At 42.5% G+C, this 22,670-nt stretch overlaps 2 protein-coding genes across 2 annotated transcripts; one reads left to right on the top strand and one right to left on the bottom strand.

Annotated features, from left to right (window-relative positions):
- Nucleotides 1-1,433: 1,433 nt before the first annotated feature.
- On the top strand, nt 1,434-2,217 carry LOC123079341 (photosystem II reaction center W protein, chloroplastic). The gene is made up of 2 exons (XM_044502100.1): nt 1,434-1,687; nt 1,772-2,217. The coding sequence occupies exons 1-2, from the start codon at nt 1,615-1,617 to the stop codon at nt 2,092-2,094; spliced, it is 396 nt and encodes a 131-aa protein (XP_044358035.1). The 5' UTR covers nt 1,434-1,614; the 3' UTR covers nt 2,095-2,217.
- Nucleotides 2,218-2,320: 103 nt separating this feature from the next.
- Nucleotides 2,321-14,314, bottom strand: LOC123079340 (alpha-mannosidase I MNS4). The gene is made up of 17 exons (XM_044502099.1): nt 14,095-14,314; nt 11,385-11,504; nt 11,200-11,292; nt 10,561-10,647; nt 9,539-9,629; nt 6,924-6,979; nt 6,471-6,543; nt 6,250-6,359; nt 5,860-5,910; nt 5,543-5,631; nt 5,168-5,249; nt 4,972-5,085; nt 4,685-4,764; nt 4,310-4,445; nt 3,730-3,800; nt 3,428-3,644; nt 2,321-2,944 (listed from the first exon to the last, which is right to left on the bottom strand). The coding sequence occupies exons 1-17, from the start codon at nt 14,233-14,235 to the stop codon at nt 2,546-2,548; spliced, it is 2,010 nt and encodes a 669-aa protein (XP_044358034.1). The 5' UTR covers nt 14,236-14,314; the 3' UTR covers nt 2,321-2,545.
- Nucleotides 14,315-22,670: the final 8,356 nt, after the last annotated feature.

The raw sequence follows: 22,670 nt of genomic DNA, 5'->3' as shown, positions 1-22,670 counted from the left end.
GGCCCAAGTCTGATCTGAAGAACATGACAACTGATGGAGTTCGGTTAAGTTCAAATGAGTTGTCGTTTACTCTAAGACGTCCATCTACGATCTACTGGCGTACGTCCACTTACCGCTTTGTGGGGGCGGGGTGAGCAAGATGACATCGATCTCTGATCTAACGGTTAAGATTCGTCGACGGGCCATTGTTTAGCTTCCGGCACAACCACTACTTGGTTGTGTCTACCTGCTCACCTCCTTTACTTGTTCTTGGATATGTAAGGCTATAAAGCAACTATTCTAGAGTCTTGTATGGCATACTTGATGTGTAGGGTTGAACCCTAGCCGCCATTGTCACTGGTGCCTATAGGTGTACCTGAGATTGCATCGAGTTCTTGCCATTGTACTCTGAAAGAGCTACTTTCTTCTTTGAATTTTGTGTTGACAGAGAACACCCTGAACCTGTCAATGTCTCCTGCATCTTCATGATTGTGTGTATACGACATGCAATCTATTCGACATTGTTTGACCAGGCACCTCTCTGACGCTATTGTGCGAGGTGATGTTTCTATGACAGTTAGGGCTCATCAAATAGCGATTCTGTCCACAAACTTCTAATAAGCCAGCACGTATGATTGCTAGCGGGCCTTGATGCTTGGGAGACTCACCAAAGCCATCCTTTGTGTTTGACGATGTACCTCGTGGCATGGCCGCCGATTTGGTTAAATTCATTTGTCTAATGGAATGCAATGTGTTCCCGTTAAAAAGACAGATATAAACGAGTTTAGTGACCCAAATATATTAGGAGTTTAGCTGGGTGGCTGAGTTAAACAAGTTTAGTAAATTAGGATGTGGGGGTCGTTTCGTTTGATTCCTAGCCATACTTTGTCGCATATTGAATAGGTGTTTGGTTCAAGTCACATATTAGATAAGATTCTTTTTGTGAAAAATAAACCCGGCATGCCATATGCACAAAAACGTGAGAATATTTTCTTAGGCAATCCGTAGTGTGGCCAAGAGTTTGTGAACCTAAAGTTAGACATGATTAGCAAAATTTGAGTGGCAAACTATGTCAAAATTAGCCTCAAACCAAACAGGCCCGTAATTTAAGAGTTCAATGACCGTCTAAAAGAAGTTGAGCAAGTTGGGTAGCCCATAAGCTAAGTGTAATTTATATGCACATACTGTATATGTAAGTTTTATATAATACATCGAAATGAAACAAGTGGGGCCAAAACTTCCCATAGCCGGGCTAGAGAATTAGCATCGGGACAACAAGCGATTAATTAATCAATATGGCAAAAATTCCTACAACATGCGATTTCTCCTCTCGAAATACCAGTACCACTCAGCTAAACTAGAGTCGCTGTGCAGGCGTCCACTTATTTTCATCGGAGAATCTGCTGGTCCACGCGGCAAGCTCTGATTGGCCACGACAGGATAGCCAATCTCCCGCCTCACCCAATCCTGGTGGTGCCAAGCGATCCGCGGCCTCGCTTATTGTCGATATTTTCACACATCGCCTTATTAAGGAAACACCCTGCGGACCAGCACACGCTAGCCAAGCAAGACCCGAGCAAGCCACACTCTCCAGCACCAGCAGGCCGGCGGCAAGCAGCGCAAGCACAGCAGCAAATGGCTACCATCAGCGCCGCCGCGGCGACCACCGTCGTCGCCCGTGCCGCCATCGCCAGGCCGCAGGCCCTAGGTACGTAGCCGCTACGTGCCACTGAGCGTGTGTGTGTTCCATGTGCAGCCCAAGCATGAGCTGACATGCCGATTAACCGTGCAGGTCTGCCCCAGCTGAGGACGAGGAGCGAGAGGGTGAGGTGCAGCTACTCCAAGGACGCCAAGGAGGCGACCCCGGCGGCCGCCGTCCGCGGGGCCGGCGCGTCCCTGCTCGCCGCGGCGGGCGCGGTGACCGCGTCCGCGGGGCCGGCGCTCGCTCTGGTCGACGAGCGGATGTCGACGGAGGGCACCGGGCTCAGCCTGGGGCTGAGCAACAACCTGCTGGGGTGGATCCTCCTGGGCGTCTTCGGCCTCATCTGGTCGCTCTACACCGTCTACACCTCCGGCCTCGACGAGGACGAGGAGTCCGGCGGCCTCTCGCTCTAAGCCATAGTCTTCTCGTCGTCTCATGTAATCCGCTCGCGAGCATCGCCATGATCGGTGTAATGTAATTCCAGAGATGGATATTTGTATCTAAGCGTTTCCATTCTGAGAGATGTTTCGCCGTCAGATGGTTTGCATGCCCCCCTTGGAGACTCTCCGTCTCGCGACTTGGATGAATAAAACATCCAAGGGAAATTTCACGCACGCACAGATAGGCCCGAGTTCTCAGTAAAATTGCTGATCTGTGATGGTATGTGCCATTTTGGCCATATGGGTCCTTTGCTTCTAGTGTACATAACTTTACATCAGCTATTTGATCAGAACCATATAACTGAACATATATCGGATCACTGCAACAGAATATACCTTTTTGATCTACAACAAAATCTGTTAACGAATGTTGATTCTCAAGGTGCTCCAAGTTAGGTGGAAGAACTGGTGCCTACTCTAATGGTCAGCTGGTACTATCTTCAATATGATCGTCCTGAGATGCAATCTCTTCAGCAGTAACTTCTATCTGTTCAGAGATGCTTAAGGTGTCTTCGGAAAAAAATTCAGTGTTTCCTTCGGACGAGCCACCAGTAGCATCAGTAACTTCTATTGGCTCAGAATCGCCTGTTACCACAATATTTTCAAGGTGTTGAGCTCTTGAACTGGTTTTCAAAGGCTCGTCAGGAGGGCTTGTGGCTGGATGAGAGATCAATATTACAGAACTTGATTGAATCTGGACACTGGATTGGTCCGCATAAGATTCATCGGGGTGCTCATGACTTCTAGAATTCTGCGTGTTATCCTGTTCGTCATGGTATGATATGCCAAGTTTCTGTGCATGACTCAATCCTGGACAAACTCCCTAGCAAAAAGAAATATTGCAGTCAGCGAAGAAAAACGCACCTTCAACTTCAAACCAACATGTATACTAGATCGAAGTGACAAAAGATCTTAAAAGATCCGCTTGGTAAGTGTGGTATTCCTGTAGAATAGCACAAGTACCATAATAAACCATAAAATAAGGCCGACCATCTTTAGTTCTTACATATTGAACACTCGAACGCAACACCAGATTAACACGGAAACCATGCATGGCATTCCAAAGTCCACTCCTAAACTACTCAGACAAAATATACATTCCACTGTTCAATCTCATCTTTCCTCACCTAGTGAAGGACCGGTAACAAGTGGGACGTTAATAACACAATTAAATATGCTCCATGCAAACAATTAATATATCATTATAGCAGATTCAATTTAAACATGCTCCATTATCGTCCATTTTCTTTCTGCAGGGCAGAGAAGGTGCCTAAGAAAAGTTAATCAGAAATGCAGTAGAGCATACCTTGATGTAACTTCTTGTTGTGAACAAAACATTGGACAATGAATTTTGACTGGAAACAGTCCGTCTTTCATCAAACTGGGCACAGTTAGCACTTTGCTGTATACTGGAACCATCACCACTGCTGTAGCCACGGTCTCCAAAATGAAGGCAATGCTCATCTACCAAGGTTATTTCGGGAGTAGCAGGTAATAAATGGCCTTCTGTGCTGAATATGTATCTGCAGAGTCAACGATACATGGTAAGTTGGAATGTTACATCTGAATAAGCAACTGAACTCAATAACTCCACAGAGTCGTACTTACTTATATGGCCCATTTTCAACAATGTTATCAGGGCCTACAGCTAAATCAAAAAGAAGCCAGAGATATTTTACCTGCAATGTGTTCGTAGTTAGATTTAACTGGTACAGACATGAAAGACATGAAATGACTGTTTTTTAATTCATGTCAAGCATTCATACATATTATGATTCGGGAGAAGGGCCCGAGGAAATATAACATGCACATAAATTTTAGGAGACAAAGTAGATGATTATATTTCGTAGTTCGCCAGATCTAATCATAAATGTTAGGGTCTAGAGAAGAGATTGTTTTGAAGTTTATGGTTCACTCTCGTGTTAGTAGACTAAGATACCCTACAAGAAAAATGACTAAATGTTTAGAACTGGTGAAGAAATATAAGAGCATTTAGATCACTACTTTAGTGATCTAAACGCTCTTATATTTCTTTACAGAGGAAGTACTAAGTAGTTACCCATACGCATGCTAATCTCATTTGTAACAAACTGATCTAGGTGATGTGTGGCGCTGGTCCACGAAAAAAATCATGCCAGCATTTCATCGGCAAAGAATATACTGCATATTTTGATATAAAATTACTTGCCGTTTCTGCAAGGAAAAAACTCTCCATGTGGTCATCCTGCTTGTGGGTTTCCACATCTGAAATGTGGCAGTAGCCGCAAGGACATTTAGCAGCATATTGAAGGCTTGCTAGTATATCCCTTCCAACATCAAGGTACCTGCAAATTTTTCATGGTAACAAAGTTATAGTTTTGCACTTAACTAAAAATCAACTGGTTCCCATCAGTATTAGCGAAGGTGAACACTTCTTTTGTCGACATCAGCATCACATAAAAGAATCATACATGAAAAGCTTCACTCAGGTCTCATGTCCCTTCAAGTGGTAAGAGCAACTGAATCTAAAAGATTGGTCTGTTTACACAAGAACAAACTATATCTTACTTGCAAAGAAACACACCTATAATCTCTGGTAGCCTTGAATAGCCAATATGTGCTTTCAATCAACTCAGGCCGCAGCGGGTAGCTCCTTTGTCCGTTCTATGAAACATTGGAACATATGAAATGGTGAAAATAAGAAAGTGGTAAATACTCTCATTTCATACAGTTTTGCTACGACCATATTTGTCTTTTAGAGTTGATAATTCCATTTGAAGTTCAAGGCTTGCGGTGTATCCGGCCAGAAGATTTGAGGACCAAAAATTATTAACCCATAAACGTATAAAATTTATTCAGTTACTCCATTACCTGAACAGTGGATGTAGCAAGATTAAACCCTTCTGGAGTGAACCCATATTTTTGCCAGACGCTAAAGAAGGCAGCATGTGTTCGAATGGCAGGATCGACATCTCCAGCTAAAACCTTAAATCTAAGTAGCATAAGCAATTATCTAAAATATGTGCTGCAGAGCTGGTATATGTTCTGATATATGAAGAACCCAAACCTGAAGTCCTGGCCAGAATGCCTGCAGACTATTGAATAGTGGCCAAACAGTAGCACCAGAATTCATATTTACCTCAATATACCTAACATGGAATTTTGAAAATTAGACATCAAACTTGAACATTCAACAGGAAACAGCTGAAAAACTTACAATAGCATGAAAACATAAACTATCTGACCGTATATGCTGAGCAAGAAAAACATGATTGAACTTATGTAGTTGTACGTTACAGTTTCATGTTATAGAGATCAAATTCCAACTTTGACCTTTAAAAAATACAACCTTGCAAAATGACCAAATATCCTCAAACAATGACATGATACTGGGACTTAACAGTGTTGAATACGATTTAAAAAGTAGTAATAGCATTTTTACCAAGGATCATGGTGGAGGTAGTGCATGGCAGCCTTGTAAGCCTCTTGAAATACATACAAGTATTCTTCATCTCCGAACAATAAATATGCCTGTTGATACAAAATAATAACTATTAAAATCCATGGTAGGGAGGTCAAGAAATAGATTAAGAGAGAACCAACTAGATGATGAGCAGGGTTTTTGTCAAGCTATAGAATAAACATGTATCAAGGATTATTCAAAAATATCTGGCACACCTATCTTATTACATTCGATCGTACAATACTTTTTCCAAAAAACAAATATCTATGTTCTATATTATTTAGAGTTTTGGACACCTTCAGAACATATTCGTAGAACGAGTCGATGCTTGTGCCGATTCCTGCATCCTGCATGATGGTAATGGTGAATCTCTTCAGAAACTAAGAATGCAAAGGGAAAAAATTGAAAGTAATTATTTTGGTATTGTTAGCACGGCCCCCAGACAAGCAAAAGCGACGATACAACGCAGAACAAACATGTTTCCACTCCACTGGCGTGACCAGTATCAATTTAATAAATAGACATAGTGAGTAGCATGGGACATGGTATTTATCCCAGACAGTGGTGCATGCCTACAGAAATGCCATGAGCTAGCTTCTTGTACACCAAAGAGTTGTACGGCAAGAGAGTGCAGAAAAATACATTTGGTGGCTCAAAAAGTGTCATACGAGGACAACAATTAATACCTTTTGTGTCCATTCACCAGTAAAGACATTTATATGGGCACCGACAAGGTTGAGTTTCGACCTGCGTGCCCATATCCCACGCACTGAATTTTTTGCAACTTGCTCAAAAACTGCGATAGGAGGAGTAGCAAATTTAACAAAGAATGATATAATGCACTAACAATAAGAAAGCGATACTACAAGATCAAAGCGCAACACTGATTCATATTGCCAATACTGACCAGTGTTATTAGTCAACCGACTCAAGACACCGAACTCCAATGTCAAAGTGCCGCCACCAGCCGTCGATGTTATCTGGAGTAACATCCAGATGTCAACAACAAATCTAATGTATGTTCATGTCCACTTAATAGCCAGGTAACTTGCTCGCGCTAGTTACAAGCATGAATACGAGAGATTAAGCAGGACATATGTGATGGTATTTATCGTCAAAAATTACTGAACATGAGCAGAGGAAATTCAAAAGTGATATAGAGGATTAGATGACACTCAGGTAATATGTTTAATGGTTACAAAATCAGTAGAATAACCATTCCAAAATTACTGAAGCAAAATGCATAAGCATTTTGGAACTCTCAGCAAATCTCAACATTATCGGTAATTAACATGATTCTAGAGACGTTTCTCTTTGCAAAACTTTACAGCCAGCAAAAGGGAAGAAGAAAGAAGCTTGCCTTGCTTTCATCATCATCGACTCCATACAATAAATTAACAGATCCAAATGGAATACCTACAAGACAAATTGCACTAGTTAGGCAAACAATAGGAAATCAGAACACAATAAAAACTAAGAAACTTGAAAAGCCTTTTTGTTAAATCAATCATAAATGAGTGACTTGCATTCGTAAGGTGGCCTCGGAGGAGTTTGGAGTGTCTAGGGGAAGGAGAAGCGAAGATAAGGATACCTGGTGGTGGAATGACGATGTCCAGAAGGCGATTAAAGAGAAGAAAGATTGCTTCAGACGCCTATACCTGGATAGGAGTGCAGACAACATAGAGAAGTACAAGATGGCGAAGAAGGCTGCAAAGCGAGCTGTTGGTGAAGCAAGGGGTCGGGCATACGAGGACCTCTACCAACGGTTAGGCACGAAGGAAGGCGAAAGGGACATCTATAAGATGGCCAAGATCCGAGAGAGGAAGACAAGGGATATTGGCCAAGTCAAATGCATCAAGGACGGGGCAGGCCAACTCTTGGTGAAGGACGAGGAGATTAAGCATAGATGGCGGGAGTACTTCGACAAGTTGTTCAATGGGGAGAATGAGAGTTCTACCATTGAATTGGACGACTCCTTTGATGAGACCAGCATGCGTTTTGTGCGGCGAATCCAGGAGTCCGAGGTCAAGGAGGCTTTAAAAAGGATGAAAGGAGGCAAGGCAATGGGCCCTGATTGTATCCCCATTGAGGTGTGGAAAGGTCTCGGGGACATAGCGATAGTATGGCTAACCAAGCTTTTCAACCTCATTTTTCGGGCAAACAAGATGCCAGAAGAATGGAGACGGAGTATATTAGTACCAATCTTCAAGAACAAGGGGGATGTTCAGAGTTGTACTAATTACCGTGGAATTAAGCTGATGAGCCATACAATGAAGCTATGGGAGAGAGTCATTGAGCACCGCTTAAGAAGAATGACAAGCGTGACCAAAAATCAGTTTGGTTTCATGCCTGGGAGGTCGACCATGGAAGCCATTTTCTTGGTACGACAACTTATGGAGAGATATAGGGAGCAAAGAAGGACTTGCATATGGTGTTCATTGACTTGGAGAAGGCCTATGATAAGATATCGCGGAATGTCATGTGGTGGGCCTTGGAGAAACACAAAGTCCCAGCAAAGTACATTACCCTCACCAAGGACAAGTACGATAATGCTGTGACAAGTGTTTGAACAAGTGATGTCGACACTAATGACTTCCCGATTAAGATAGGACTGCATCAGGGGTCAGCTTTGAGCCCTTATCTTTTTGCATTAGTGATGGATGAGGTCACAAGGGATATACAAGGAGATATCCCATGGTGTATGCTCTTTGCGGATGATGTGGTGCTAGTTGACGATGGTCGGGCGGGGGTACATAGGAAGTTAGAGTTATGGAGACAAACCTTGGAATCGAAAGGGTTTAGGCTTAGTAGAACTAAAACCGAGTACATGATGTGCGGTTTCAGTACTACTAGGTGTGAGGAGGAGGTTAGCCTTGATGGCCAGGTGGTACCCCAGAAGGACACCTTTCGGTTTTTGGGGTCAATGCTGCAGGAGGATGGGGGTATTGATGAAGATGTGAACCATCGAATCAAAGCCGGATGGATGAAGTGGTGCCAAGCTTCTGGCATTCTCTGTGACAAGAGAGTGCCACAAAAGCTAAAAGGCAAGTTCTACAGGACGGCGGTTCGACCCGCAATGTTGTATGGCGCCGAGTGTTGGCCGACTAAAAGGCGACATGTTCAACAGTTAGGTGTGGCGGAGATGCGTATGTTGAGATGGATGTGTGGCCGCACGAGGAAGGATCGAATCCGAAATGATGATATACGAGATAGAGTTGGGGTAGCACCAATTGAAGAGAAGCTTGTCCAACATCGTCTGAGATGGTTTGGGCATATTCAGCGCAGAGGCCTCTAGAAGCTCCAGTGCATAGCGGACGGCTAAAGCGTGTGGAGAATGTCAAGAGAGGGCGGGGTAGACCGAATTTGACATGGGAGGAGTCCGTTAAGAGAGACATGAAGGATTGGAGTATCACCAAAGAGCGAGCTATGGACAGGGGTGCGTGGAAGCTTGCTATCCATGTGCCAAAGCCATGAGTTGGTTGCGGGATCTTATGGGTTTCACCTCTAGCCTACCCCAACTTGTTTGGGACTAAAGGCTTTGTTGTTGTTGTTGTTGTTGTTGTTGCATGATAAATGAGTGAGCGAGAGATGCAAGGGGAAATTTCTTATCCAAACCAATTTGGTATATGTTTCTACCTGTGGCCATCGAAAGTGGCATTAAACACCAGTGATGCGGTGAAACCGGTTCAACAACAGCCAAACTCCAATGGCAAATCCAGCATGTTGCCAAGTCACATATAAGATATTTTCCTTTTTATAAATTTGTGAAGTGTGTGTGCATGCTCGCATTATGTGTGCCTTCCATGTGTTTTCACATGTATGTGAGTGCGTATTGTTAAAATGAACATGATTTCCCTTGTAATTAGGTCTAGTACCACCACCCTGGCCAGTGAAAAATAATCCAATGTCTGGTGTACTGATGGGATACATAACATATTCCATTACAAAAAGATACAAATAGACAAAGTAGTGAACCTGTAGGAGTGTCAAATGCAGGTAACAACCTCTGGGCCAAGTCAACGGACAAATGAAGTAACTGATCATCATAAGACTCGATCTTCATACCCTGTCAATGAATAGTTAATACTGGAATACTTGAGCCATATCTATGTTCAGTTTTTTTGCAAAACAAAATAAAATAAGTAAAATTTCAGTCATTCAAACTGATGCAGATATTTATTGGTAGATCGCAGCACTTGAAGCCATGCATGTGATGACAAAAAGAAGTTGTATATATACTTTCTCCACAAGGCATGTTTCACACGCTGTCATGCTTCTTTGTGCTCCAACACTTAGAAATATGTATCCATTTATGGTCACACTTTTGTAGTTCAGACTGAGAAAGTTAAAGTGGAAGCATTATCTAACCTTGTTACATTTTTACTGGTTTCATATCGTATTGACTCTGCACACTTGATAGTTGAACAAATAAGGTGAACAGAGTTTAGTATGATGAGGCGTTCTTTGGTCACTTTCTCCTCTTTTTACAGTGGGTTATTTTTCTTTTTAATGAAAACATTTTCTTCCTTACATGTGGGTGCTTTTAGTGAAACGTGGCAAACTAAAGAAAAAAACTGACACGTGACCACGCCTATTACTTAATGCATCACATTCAGCCATTGTAATATTACAAAATAATCTCAAACAAAAAACAGAAGTGTTGAAACTGGGATACAGATGGTCTAGAGGGACTAAAACTAAAATACTCCGCATGGTTATTCCCAAGTAATAAGTTACAGTTTGGTGTCAAAAGTAGGCATACATATTATCAATATGGTCTTGCAAATTTCAGTTCAAAAAAATGGTCTTACATTAGTAGCTTTGTTTTGCACCACAGCTGCTGCTTCAGTAAGATTTTTATGCTGTACTAAAGTATATATTATAGTTTATATCTATAAGTGTATACTTTTCATGTCATACTAAAAGTGATGTTATCAGGGAATAGGTAAGAACATAAACAGTCACAGCAAAGATGAGATAGGATCGAGTAGACATACAGTGGCATAGTCACTGGCAATCAGGTGAGCTGATAACAGACCCCCAAGTATACGTATATTGGTTTCAAAAACTGAGACAGTTTTGTTCTGCATGCACAGAGGAAACATGATTACTCAAATGGTGTGAGTTCTAAACAACAATCAAGTGTTAATAAACAGAATCATAAATGCCATAAGGAAGAAACATTCTGATTTGTACATGCTGAAATTCAGACGAAAAAACAAGTACGCTAAGTAAAAGTAGAACAATCAAATATAACGAATTAACGGGGTACCTACATAATAGATATGGTATGTTTTTCATAATCAAATTGCAATGCCCCAAAAAGGGCATGCTACTTCACAGCACACTGATATGTTTTACATAATCAGAATGCAAGGCTCCAAAAAGGGTATTGCTACTTCATGTCATCATTTGCGGAGTAGATCAACAAATTCATTGAGATAATAATAATTTAATCAGCAAGCAGTTGTTTCGCTGCCCAGCAGAAATTAAGATATGAGAGTACTTCATTTTCTTTGCTATTTACTGGATGCATTTTCTTAACTCAGAAACTAACAAGCAAAGAATAAAATGCATTTAGTTAGATCTGTAATTAGTGAAACCAGATTCACTAAATGTCACTCATGTTTACTTACGATATCAAAGCGGACGTTCTTACCAACCCACTCCACACCAGCAGCAAATCTCTCCTTATCACCTAGTAAAGCCAGAGTATCCAAAGAGTCGATCTGTTCAACAATGTTTGTTCGTGATTAATGATAATCCACTAACGTAACAGATGTTTGCAAAAATAGTGAGGAACCAGTTTGCTAGTTCTTACAAGAGTAAGTGCATAACCACCAAGGGAGTCTTCCCCTTGACAACTCAACGGTCGCAACTCATCAAGTGGAAAAGCATGTTGCATGTACCCATCAAATGCATGATAAAACATATCTTTCACCTGCATAAAAATATATACTTCTCTCTGTTAGCATTTCAACAAAGTTTAGGTCAATACAGGGCATTAAAAACTATGCTAGCTTGTTCTTATCTATACCACCCAAACGGGCAGATCCAATTCATCACGGCCATCAAACCATGTCAATCCAACAACCTAGATTGCTCCAATGGTGAGCTTTCAACATGTTTGGCGTGCAAATAATATTATACCAAATATCAACGCATGTGCTAATCACATAATTAACACCTAACTATATACTACCTATCAGTATTGATGTGCATTAATTTTCTCCTAATATCAACGTGCATTGCACGTGGACATTTACTAGTGCCATTTAGAGACTCTCGAGTTATTGCCACTACTGCCGGCCAAGGTAATATACTGTTACAAACATGATCGGTTAACAAGTTAATACGCGATGTTATCTTGGTTGAGTACAAGAGTAAGACATATACTTGGAATCCTGGATAAATCAGATAACTGAACTGGCCTAAGCTGCAACTCGTAAAAAATGAGCTATAACTTGGATTATACCCCATATCCTGCCATTGGGAACATCATCAGAATGTGCCTCGCACAAGGCACAAAGAATTCAGAGCCTTACCCCAGAAATGCTTCATTACAAGATAAATTTAAGAAGGCATGGAAAAAAGAAAGTGAAGTCTTTTTCTCAAAACAAGGCAACCTCAAAAGCACCAGAAAGTTGAGGCAACTTGAGGCCCAAAAATGGTGTGGTCCAGTGAAATTCATAAAATGATCCGTCCAGTAAAATTCAATGGACATGCTCACAAGAGTGCCTTTGTAATTTGTAATTGGGATAGGGTGTAGGGACAGTTGCTTCAAGTCCTAAACGGTACCTCTGATGACACAATCTTTATAACTAATAGCATGTGCCAGTGTGTATCGGGAATGCCAAATCCAAAACTGAGCTGTGGTCTTTTTTTTCACTCAAATCTATATCTATATCCATACCTACTAATAAAGGGAGGTGATATTCTTGGTTTGGTACCAAATTTTCTTACATTTATTTGTCCGCCATACTGGTTTCGTCCACTTTCATTTTCTATTTTTGTTTCGTCCGCTCGCTTCGCCATATACATGCACGTCGATCTATCCACAGCTGGCCCCTGGGCCGCGCGCAGTTTTCACATCGACCGAGTTGGTAGCTGGGATAGCACGGAAGTAGCAAAAAAATCGTTGCGGGTGGGGTTCGAACTCACGAACTTGCCTCCTATCCTAACCGCTGCAGCTACCTGAGCCAGCTAATGCTCGTGGTAGAGAGCTGGTTCATTAGAAAATTAAATAATACCACCTCGCTCCTGTACATAAAACTTCACCAATTTATATACAACGATGAGTTACGTCAACATCAGCAAGCCACCTAGATAAGAGGGTAAAGTGTGGCTCATTTATTCTAGGAACAAAGGAAAAGGGAAGAAAGAAAGACCCGAAGGAGAAATTAACTCCACAAATTGTGATGCCCAATGAAGTCCACAAATTGTGATGCGTGGCTGCACAGGCCAATGAAAGAAAAGAAATAAAGACACGATGGTGAAATAGAAAAGAAAGAAAGACCTGATGGAGAAATTAACTCCAAAATTGTAATGTGTGGCTGCACATTGCCAATAAAAAAAAACAGATGAAGAAATTAACTCCACAAACTGTGATGCGTGGCTGCACATGCCAACAAAAAATAAAAGGACCCGATGAAGAAATTAGCTCCACAAATTGTGATACGTGGTTGCACATGCCAATAAAAAAAAGATAAAGACCTGATAATGGCCACAACATTGTGGGAAGGTCTCAGTGGACATGCAATTAATAATGCGTCGTCAATATACATCTCTGCTAGACCTCGGCGTGCGAACTCCTACTACCGTCGGGTGTCACCATTTGGGTGTTGTCGTGTTGCGCTGGTGGACGTTTTGGTGGACACCTCCCTGCCTCCGGGTGGCACCGTTCGAATGTTGTCATGCCGTGCTGATGGACATTTTGAAAGACGCGCCAATTATCTCTCCCAGTGCATCGCACGGGCACGTTTGCTAGTAAGCTTAAATAGCAGACATGCTCACAAGCACAATCGAACAATGATAAAGGTTCCAGCAATACTGATGAATCTCCAAAAAAATGCGCGCTGACAGGAACAATAACAGTGCCTTATGGCATCTCACATCAGGCATGAAAAGACCAAAAGTGACGGTCATATGATACAGCTCTCAAATATGGTGGTTTCATGTGGTTTACTCCGCCCCAAGTAGTGAACTCTTGAAAGTCGATTCCTACAACACACGTTCTCCTGGAACAAACAGTGGGTGCGACGGAAGCCAGGAATTAACAATTTTTCCATGAATAAACTGTAGGGTGCGGCAAAAGCCATGAATCTAACAATTTAACTAGTCAAACCAAGTAAGGTGGTCGATCCGAGGAGCCTAGCACCAGATTACCAAACCAGCTAGCAATCGAACTGAAGCAAACGACACCATTCAGCAAGCCACAGGGAGCCGAACTGTAATGGAATCACGGAACTAGCTATACTAAGCTAGGACGGGCTGCGGCTAGGAGCGGCGGATCTGAGGGAGGGGCGGGGTACCTCGTCGCGTAGCAGGCGCGCCTCGGAAGGCGTGACGCCGTCTGCGACGGCGGCGCCGGGGAGCAGAGCGGCCGCGAGGATGGCGGCGGAGAGGCAGAGGAGGGGGGAGGCGCGGCCTTGGCGCCGCATCGGCTGCATCATGTTCGAGTTTGGGGACCGGCCCGAGAGACGAGGGGGAGCCCGGGAGGAGGGAGATAGGACTGCCACTGCCAGGACAGGGTACTCCGTCTCCAGGAGACGTGTTTCTTTTTTTAAGATACGAGGAGACGTGTTCTGAAAAAAGAAAAACTTGCCACCATGCTATGCATGTTGATATTTAGCAGAATATTAATTGCATCTTGATATTAGATAGAATATCCTAAAAAAATATTAGATAGAACATTAATTATATGTTAATTATGTGATTAGTGTTGGGCTTGGGAGGCCGAGTGATTTCTCAATCATATCTGCTACGCAAGCCATTTCTTTGGTCGAGAGCATGACTTGGCAGCCAAGATCGTCTGGGACTGTCGAGCGCGTTACGATGTAGGTTGTTTGCTTGGCTAATCTACAAGAACCAATGCTGGACTTCCGACAGGATGCCCCAACGTGGATTACCGCATCAAGACGTGTGCCCTTCTTTGTTTCAGATGTCAAAAACCATCGATCATCTGCTAGTAGTCTGCGTCTTTGCACATGTCATTTGGCACCCAGTTGTCACTGCCCAGGGACACGCGGAATGGTCCACTCTAGAGACAGATCGTCTTCTACATAGGTGTGTTTCATTACGATCACCGCCCCAAGGAAAGACCTACATACTCTTTTGTGTTGTTGTTGAGTTGGAAAATGTGAAGCACCGCAATGCAAATCATGTTCGGCAATGCATCTTCCCCGTTCGTTGAAGCCGTCTTGGGAAGGATTGTGGAGGAGGGGAAGACTTGGCAAGTTACAGGGTTATTTCATGGAGACAGCTCATGTTTCTTCCAAAGTTTGCTTAGGTGGAGGTCTAGGGAGTGGTCGTTGTATCTCAAGCTCTAAGACAATAATATAGACCAGTGGACGGGTTTCTAAACCTTTATTCTATGAACATATAATATGTAAGTTTGTGCTTATTCTAGAAAAAATGATTTACGCCTATATTCATATTTGGTACTATATTAATTGCATTCTAAATATATTGAGTGTTTTTTTTAAGTAATCAAGATCGTCTGATTGACATGGTTCATTGAATGGGATTAGTTGAATCTGGTCCTTCGGGCTTTTTCATATTGGTATATAGATATAAATACTATGATAGTGTTGTTTTCGTTTTTCCAGTTATTTTTAGGGCTTTTTTGGTTAAGAAATTTCATAAGAAATTTGTAGGACTACATTCTCGCGATTTTTCATGTAGGACTTCTTTCGGTTTGTAGGGTCTGAAACTATAGAAATTTCTTTTGTAACGATCTACTTCACTTTGAACATGGTTTGTAGTGTTATTTTGAATCCTAAAAAGGAATAGTTTGAAGCCCATATCAATATCCTAACTTAACGATTCAACAGAGTAGTAGGTAGCAAATGAATTATTGTCTTATAGTGTCATTTCGTCCTCCCCATCCCTCGCCCAAAAATCTGGTTCATGTTGTAGTACATCTGGCACTAAGGAATGATACCGTCTTCCATGAAGGGAAGTGCCTAATCAATAATTTTTGTGATTTTTCTAAGCAGCTATGTCGGGGTATGGACTTCAGATGTTGTGGACTAGCAAGAGCTCATAGAAAAACATGGTGTGGACAATCTCCTCGTTTGAACAAGGATGCACAGAATCAGACGAAGTGAAGCATTGGTTAGCTCTCTGGCAGGCTAGCCAGAGTTGATTATGGATGCTTCGTTCCTCATCTCGGGAGTAGCAAGCGAGTGATCGTTATACATAATTTGGCCGCGGGGGTTGGGGGGTTGTCTTCTCAGAAGGTCCCCCAAGTCCGCATTGGTGCTTGAGAAGGCTAGTATCCTTGCACGCCTATAAGATATTAGACTCCTACAAGATGGATTTCCATGCCGGCTATGGTGAAATTATATTGCGAACATTCACTTGAGGGTTTGACAGTTGGCTGCGTTGACACACAACTTTTAGCTTCTTTCAGATGATTTGTAAGGACATTATGATTGATTAATAAATCTCTCTCATTAATCATAGAATAATATAATAAGCAAAGAAAGGATTCAATCATAGGCGAGCCAAAAGACAATAATTAAATTACTCCACACTCATTGTCTATAAGCTAGCCTAAAGCTATGTCATAATCTTGTCGTAATACAACCATACGTAAGCAACACAATGCAGCATATACCTATTGTAGTGGAATTTCATTGTACACTTATGCTTCACACCATACTATGACATCCCCTCCTAGCGAAGATGACCTCGTTGACCATTTGTGTCAGAATAGCACCGCGGAAGGGGTGTTGTCATAATCTCATGAATTTGGATAACCGTAGAAAATGCCTAGAACAATGCTAGCACAAAGTCACATATGGTTAATGGGTTCAGTTGAACCCAACAAATTCAGAAACTGAGTACATGTCACTATTGATTAATGGATTCACACATAGTTTAATGGAGTTGATTTTTGCAATATTCGCTCCAAACTTCACTCGTGGAAGTACCACGACTCTTGCACCTGAGATAGTATTCGTACAAAAACCAAAAGTCTACTAGACATAACAAAAAACGAGGAAAGAGAGAAAGAGCTTGGCCATTTGTTGGCACTGGCGCCATGAACCCATGAGGGTATTCTCGACCACTGCCATCTCACATGTCGCATGTGGGGTGGTTGCCTTGTTATAGGCCTGTAAATTATGTAAAAGATATACTTTCTTGAATTTTGGAAAATGTTTACCTTCGTCTCTCTAACTGATTTTGGTATGATCTTTCGTTGATGTGGTGCCTACTTGGTGCATACTTTGCTTTCTTATTTGCAAAGGTGAAGAAGCGATTTTTGCCGACTACCACATAAATACATCGCACTTTATTAATATGCGGTCATAAGCCAAGCGCTAAAATGTGTTTTGGGAGTATCGCACAAAATTCTAATTTATAGGCTTCTTTCAATTGTCTGAAATTGAAAACATAGGGATAAGAAAACACACAGTCTAAATGTCACCTACAGATTAGAATCCTTAAAATGCATATGGATTATTTTTCAATCATCATAACTTTGCGCTTTTCAATCAATTGCTCGACAATAATTTGTTTACCCACCGTTGAAAGGATCGAGATGGACCTAGAGGGGGGTGAATAGGTACAATTACAAATTTTAATTCCTACTTAGCAATTTTAGGCAATAATGCGGAATATGAGGATGAGCCTACCAATTGCAAGTATGATACTAAGAGCTAAGCAAGGTAAACAAGTACCACAAGTATATGAGTAAGCAAGCACAAAATGATACAAGTAAGGACTAAGAGACAAGTAACCACAAGTAGGGAGTTAGGGTTAGGAATAACGCAACTCCGAGAGACGAGAATGTATGCCGATATTCACTTCCTTGGAGGAAAGCTACATCACCGTTTGGAGAGGTGGGTGTAACCACGAAGGCACACCAACGCCACGAAGGCTCACCCTATTCTCTCTTTGAGATATCACCACGAAGGCGATTCTCAACCAATAGTGGTAGACCTTGGGATGGTCTCCAAACCGTCACAAGCTTTCTAGGGGTAATCACAATGGTTTGATTCCTCACCGAAGAACTCCTACCGCCTAGGAGTCTCCAACCTCCAAGAGTAACAAGATCAAGGGAACCGCTCAAAACTTGCTCAAATCATGAATTCCTTTGGTTGAGAGGAGGAGAGAGGGACGATCTATCTTTTGATTGGAACAACACTCAAGAATCCTCACAAATGCTATTGGGATCTAGGATTTGGTGAAAGAAAGAGAGAGTGAGAGAGAAAGGTGTTCTTGGAATGTTTGCACTGTGTTGGACCACCCCCACACGAGGTGGGAGAAGGATATTTATAGTCGTAGTACAAAAGTGGCCGTTGAAGGTCACTTATGCTGCATAGACGCCGAACGTCCGAAGGTATCAGACGACCGAACATGAAAGTTGGACCGGAGGTCTGACAGGCGTCGGTCGTCCGGCAATCAGAAGAAAACAGTAGTCTAGTGCAGCAGTAGAGAAGAAAGACGCACAGGGAGCGGACGCCGAGAGCTTCGGTCGTCCGGAGAGGACGGACTTCCGTTAATTTCGGCTCTATGAAGAGGCACCAGATGACCGGTCACCAACGGACGTCCGGAGGGACCAGAAATCCGATAATTTTTGTTTTGTGGCAAGCCATCGGACATCCGGAGAACTGGGAAGCACCGGACGTCCGGAGACCTTCGGTCTCCCAGACAAAACAGAGGCCAAAAAGTATAGCAAGACAAGAACTCCTCCAAAGAGATTTTTCCTAGATTTTGAGCAAGACTTTTTGCGAGAACCAGTGACCCCCTCTTAATAGTGCGGGATCCCTATACCCAAACAAAAGAAAAACAAAGAAGGATCGAAAGCTTTGTGTCTTGTTTCACCTTCCTTTGAGTATCTTGAATATGTTAGTTATGGACCACACTAATATCTTTCGGGAACAAAACCTAAGATGCATTTGACAGAATTGATTAGTTCCTTATATGTATGTTGTCAACAATATCAAAATATGATTAAGGGCATGATTGCACTTTCAATCTCCCCCTTTTTGGTAGTTGATGACAACATAGATATAGCTCTCAAAATAAATACACTTATGAAGCTTATGAGAGATATGAACAGAGCTCCCCCTCAATGTATGCATAGTGAAAACTGAATATGGTCATGAGCTCACAATTACTTGATAAAGGGCACATAAAGCATTTCATAGGACAAAATGGCATCATACAAATAATACACAATAGAGCTCATCTCAACATACATACATAGCATAATGTTTGGAACACATATAACACAACATAGTGGTTCAACTAAAACATAATGGTCCAACGAGCTCAACATAGTGGTTCATCGTAACATAATGGTTCATCATACATAAATAAACAAGTCTATGATAGATCTCCTCCCACTTGGTAGCAAGTACCCAAAATGGGAAGGCACCGAGAAAGCAACCACACACTCAAAGATCATCACTGTCATCGTCATCGCCATGGGTGAGGGAGTCCTGGATTAGGGGGTCCTCGGGTGTCCGGGCCATGTGATATGGGCCGGACTGATGGGCCGTGAAGATACAAGGTAGAAGGCCTTCCCTCGTGTCCGGATATGTGTCACGCCCACGATGCGGCTATATCTCCCACGTGTCGAGGCACGACTTAGAGGCATAACCGCATTGTGGTTTTGTCGCAAGAAGGGTCATCTTCACACAATCCCATGTAATGAACAAGAATGGGATAAAGAGTTGGCTTACAATCGCCACTTCACACAATACATAAATATAATCCATACATCATCCAAAATACACACATATAGACCGGCTACGGTCAAATCCAAATGAAAATAAGATAACCCCAAATGCTAGATCCCCGATTGTCCCAACTGGGCTCCACTACTGATCATCAGGAAAAGACACATAGTAACGACCACGTTCCTCATCGAACTCCCACTTGAGGTCGAACCCATCATCTGCACTGGCATCGTCGGCACCTGCAACTGTTTTGGTAGAATCTGTGAGTCACGAGGACTCAGCAATCTCACACCCGCGAGATCAAGACTATTTAAGCTTATAGGAAAGGATGGTGAAATGGGGTGGAGCTGCAGCATGCACTAAGCATATATGGTGGCTAACATACGCAAAAGAGAGCGAGAAAAGAAGCAACGGAACGGTCGTCATCTAGTAATGACCAAGAAGTGATCCTGAACTCCTACTTACGTCATTCATAACTCAAACCGTGTTCACTTCCCGGACTCCGCCGAGAAGAGACCATCACGGCTACACACACAGATTGATGTATTTTAATTAAGTCGAGCGACAAGTTCTCTACAACCGGACATTAACAAATTCCCATCCGCCTCATAACTGCGGGCACGGCTTTCGAAAGATAATACCCTGCAGGGGTGTCCCAACTTAGCCCATCATAAGCTCTCACGGTCAACGAAGGATAAACCTTCTCCCAGGAATACCCGATCAGTCTCGGATTCCCGGTTTACAAGACATTTCGACAATGGTAAAACAAGACTAGCAAGACCACCCGCTGTGCCGACAAATCCCGATAGGAGCTGCACATATCTCGTTCTCAGGGCACACCGGATAAGCTAAGCGTACAGGTACCAACGTAACCCAAGTTGCCAAGGGACGGTCCCGCACGGTGCTCTAGTTTGGACCAACACTCGGAGGAGCACTGGCCCAGGGGTTTAAAATAAAGATGACCCTCGGGCTCTAGAAAACCCGGGGAAAAAGGCTTAGGTGGCAAATGGTAAAACCAAAGTTGGGCCTTGCTGGAGGAGTTTTATTCAAGGCGAACTGTCAAGGGGGTCCCATAAATCACCCAACCGCGTAAGAAACGCAAACTCAAGGAACATAATACCGGTATGACAGAAACTAGGGCGGCAAGAGTGGAACAAAACACCAGGCATAAGGCCGAGCCTTCCACCCTTTACGAATATATATAGATGCATTAATTAAATAAGAGATATTGTGATATCCCAACATATCCATGTTCCAACATGGAACCAACTTCAACTTCACCTGCAACTAGCAACGCTATAAGAAAGGCTGAGCAAAAGCGGTAACTTAGCCAAGCAACAGTTTGCTAGGAAAGGATGGTTAGAGGCTGACATGGCAATATGGGAGGCATGATATGGCAAGTGATAGGTAGCGCAGCATGGCAATAGAGCGAACAACTAGCAAAGCAAAGATAGAAGTGATTTCGAGGGTATGGTCATCTTGCCTGCAAGGATCTCAGAGTTGTCGAAAGCTTGATCCTCGTAAGCGTACTCAACAGGTTCCTCGTTCACGGACTCGACTCCTGGCTCTACCCAAGACAAGAACACAAGCAATGTAACCACAATCAATCACGGGAAATGCACAAGCAACACAATGCAAAACAAGAATGATATGCAAGATATGATATGCGATGCATATGCGTGCTCCGGAAGGAAAATGGTGAACAAGGCAGTAACTTGGCAAACCAAGCATGCCACTGGAAAGATGAGATGATTTCGGTCGAAATCGATATAAAGATCACCGGAAACGGATGCACGGTTTGCAAATGGCAAGCAAAACAAGAATGACACGAATCTGCGATTAACAGCATGATAGCACTTAGAATGCAACAAGTAACAATGCTACAGCACTCCAACATAGCAACAAAGCATATGGAAGTAATCTACAGGAGATGCTTGACAAAAGATGAACACTGAGCTACGGCTAGTTCACACCACAGCAAGTTCAAACAGGCATGGCAAAAATGCAAAAGATAACAGGTCCACAGACTTGGAGAAAATTACTGGACATGACTGAAACAGCATCAGGTAGCAATGTTCAGAGCACGAAATGAACATGCTACAGGAACTTAACATGGCAAAACAAGGCATGGCAGTATTCTACTAAATGCATATGACAAAAGTCCCTTACTCACCATAAGCCAAAAAGGACAAGAAGATATGATGGCAACCATGTAAACATAGCAAGTTCCGTTAACAGGTTTCAGACTGCAGAAAACAGAGCATGACAGAAACAATAATATGAAGGCATCTTGGTGAGCTTGATGCACTCACTACAGAGCAATGCATGACAAAATAAGCATACCTAAAGCAAGATGGCATGTTTATGAAGCTATCCATGGTAAGAACAAATACATAGCATGTATGAAACAACTACAACAAGCTTGGCAAAATTGACTATCATGTTAAGAATCTGCTAGAAATATTTTATAGCAAAAGTAGAGCAATATTGAGTCATGCTATGCCACTCCATAATTGCAAGCAATGGCAGGAATGGATCAACTACAACAATATCTACAAAACATCCTTACTGAACATCTCCAAAATATGCATGGATCTCTCTGTAGCCACATGGATACATAGCAACAAAATAACAGCAGACAAAGACAGTAAAATTACTCTCTGAAATCAGAAACATTTCGGAGCCTAGTTTGCATGCTTGTGCTAGTCACCACAGAGATCACAAAAATACATGGCATACACCCCTGGAAAGATGGCATGGCATACAACAAAACACATGTAGAGCTCATGCCCATAAGATGCACAGATTAAATGATACAAAAATAACGAATCCTCAAGTTCTGATAAGTAACAGCAGATAACAGCAACTATCACTCTTGCACCAGAGATTTGGGCATCAAGATGAACTCAAATGAACATGATGCAATGGAACAAAATGTAGAGCATCATGAGACAAACATTTCGATATATTACACGCGCGAAACGGAGCTATATGCAGGGAGTTATGATGCGATAAACATGGCAATATACTGTAAAATGCAAAGGACTTGGGATTTTCGGGGGGGGAGAAAAAGTCAACCTCAGGATTTCTGGATCGGGATCTGGCCGGATCCGAGCTCGGGCCGCCGGAGTAGATGGAGGGGAAGGCGAGGCGGCGGCCGGAGGAGAGGAGGCGACCGGCGACGGGGTCGATGG

Source organism: Triticum aestivum, chromosome 3D (assembly GCF_018294505.1).
Source record: "Triticum aestivum cultivar Chinese Spring chromosome 3D, IWGSC CS RefSeq v2.1, whole genome shotgun sequence".
Lineage (NCBI taxonomy): Eukaryota > Viridiplantae > Streptophyta > Magnoliopsida > Poales > Poaceae > Triticum > Triticum aestivum.
This window is presented reverse-complemented; position numbering and strand designations above follow the sequence as displayed.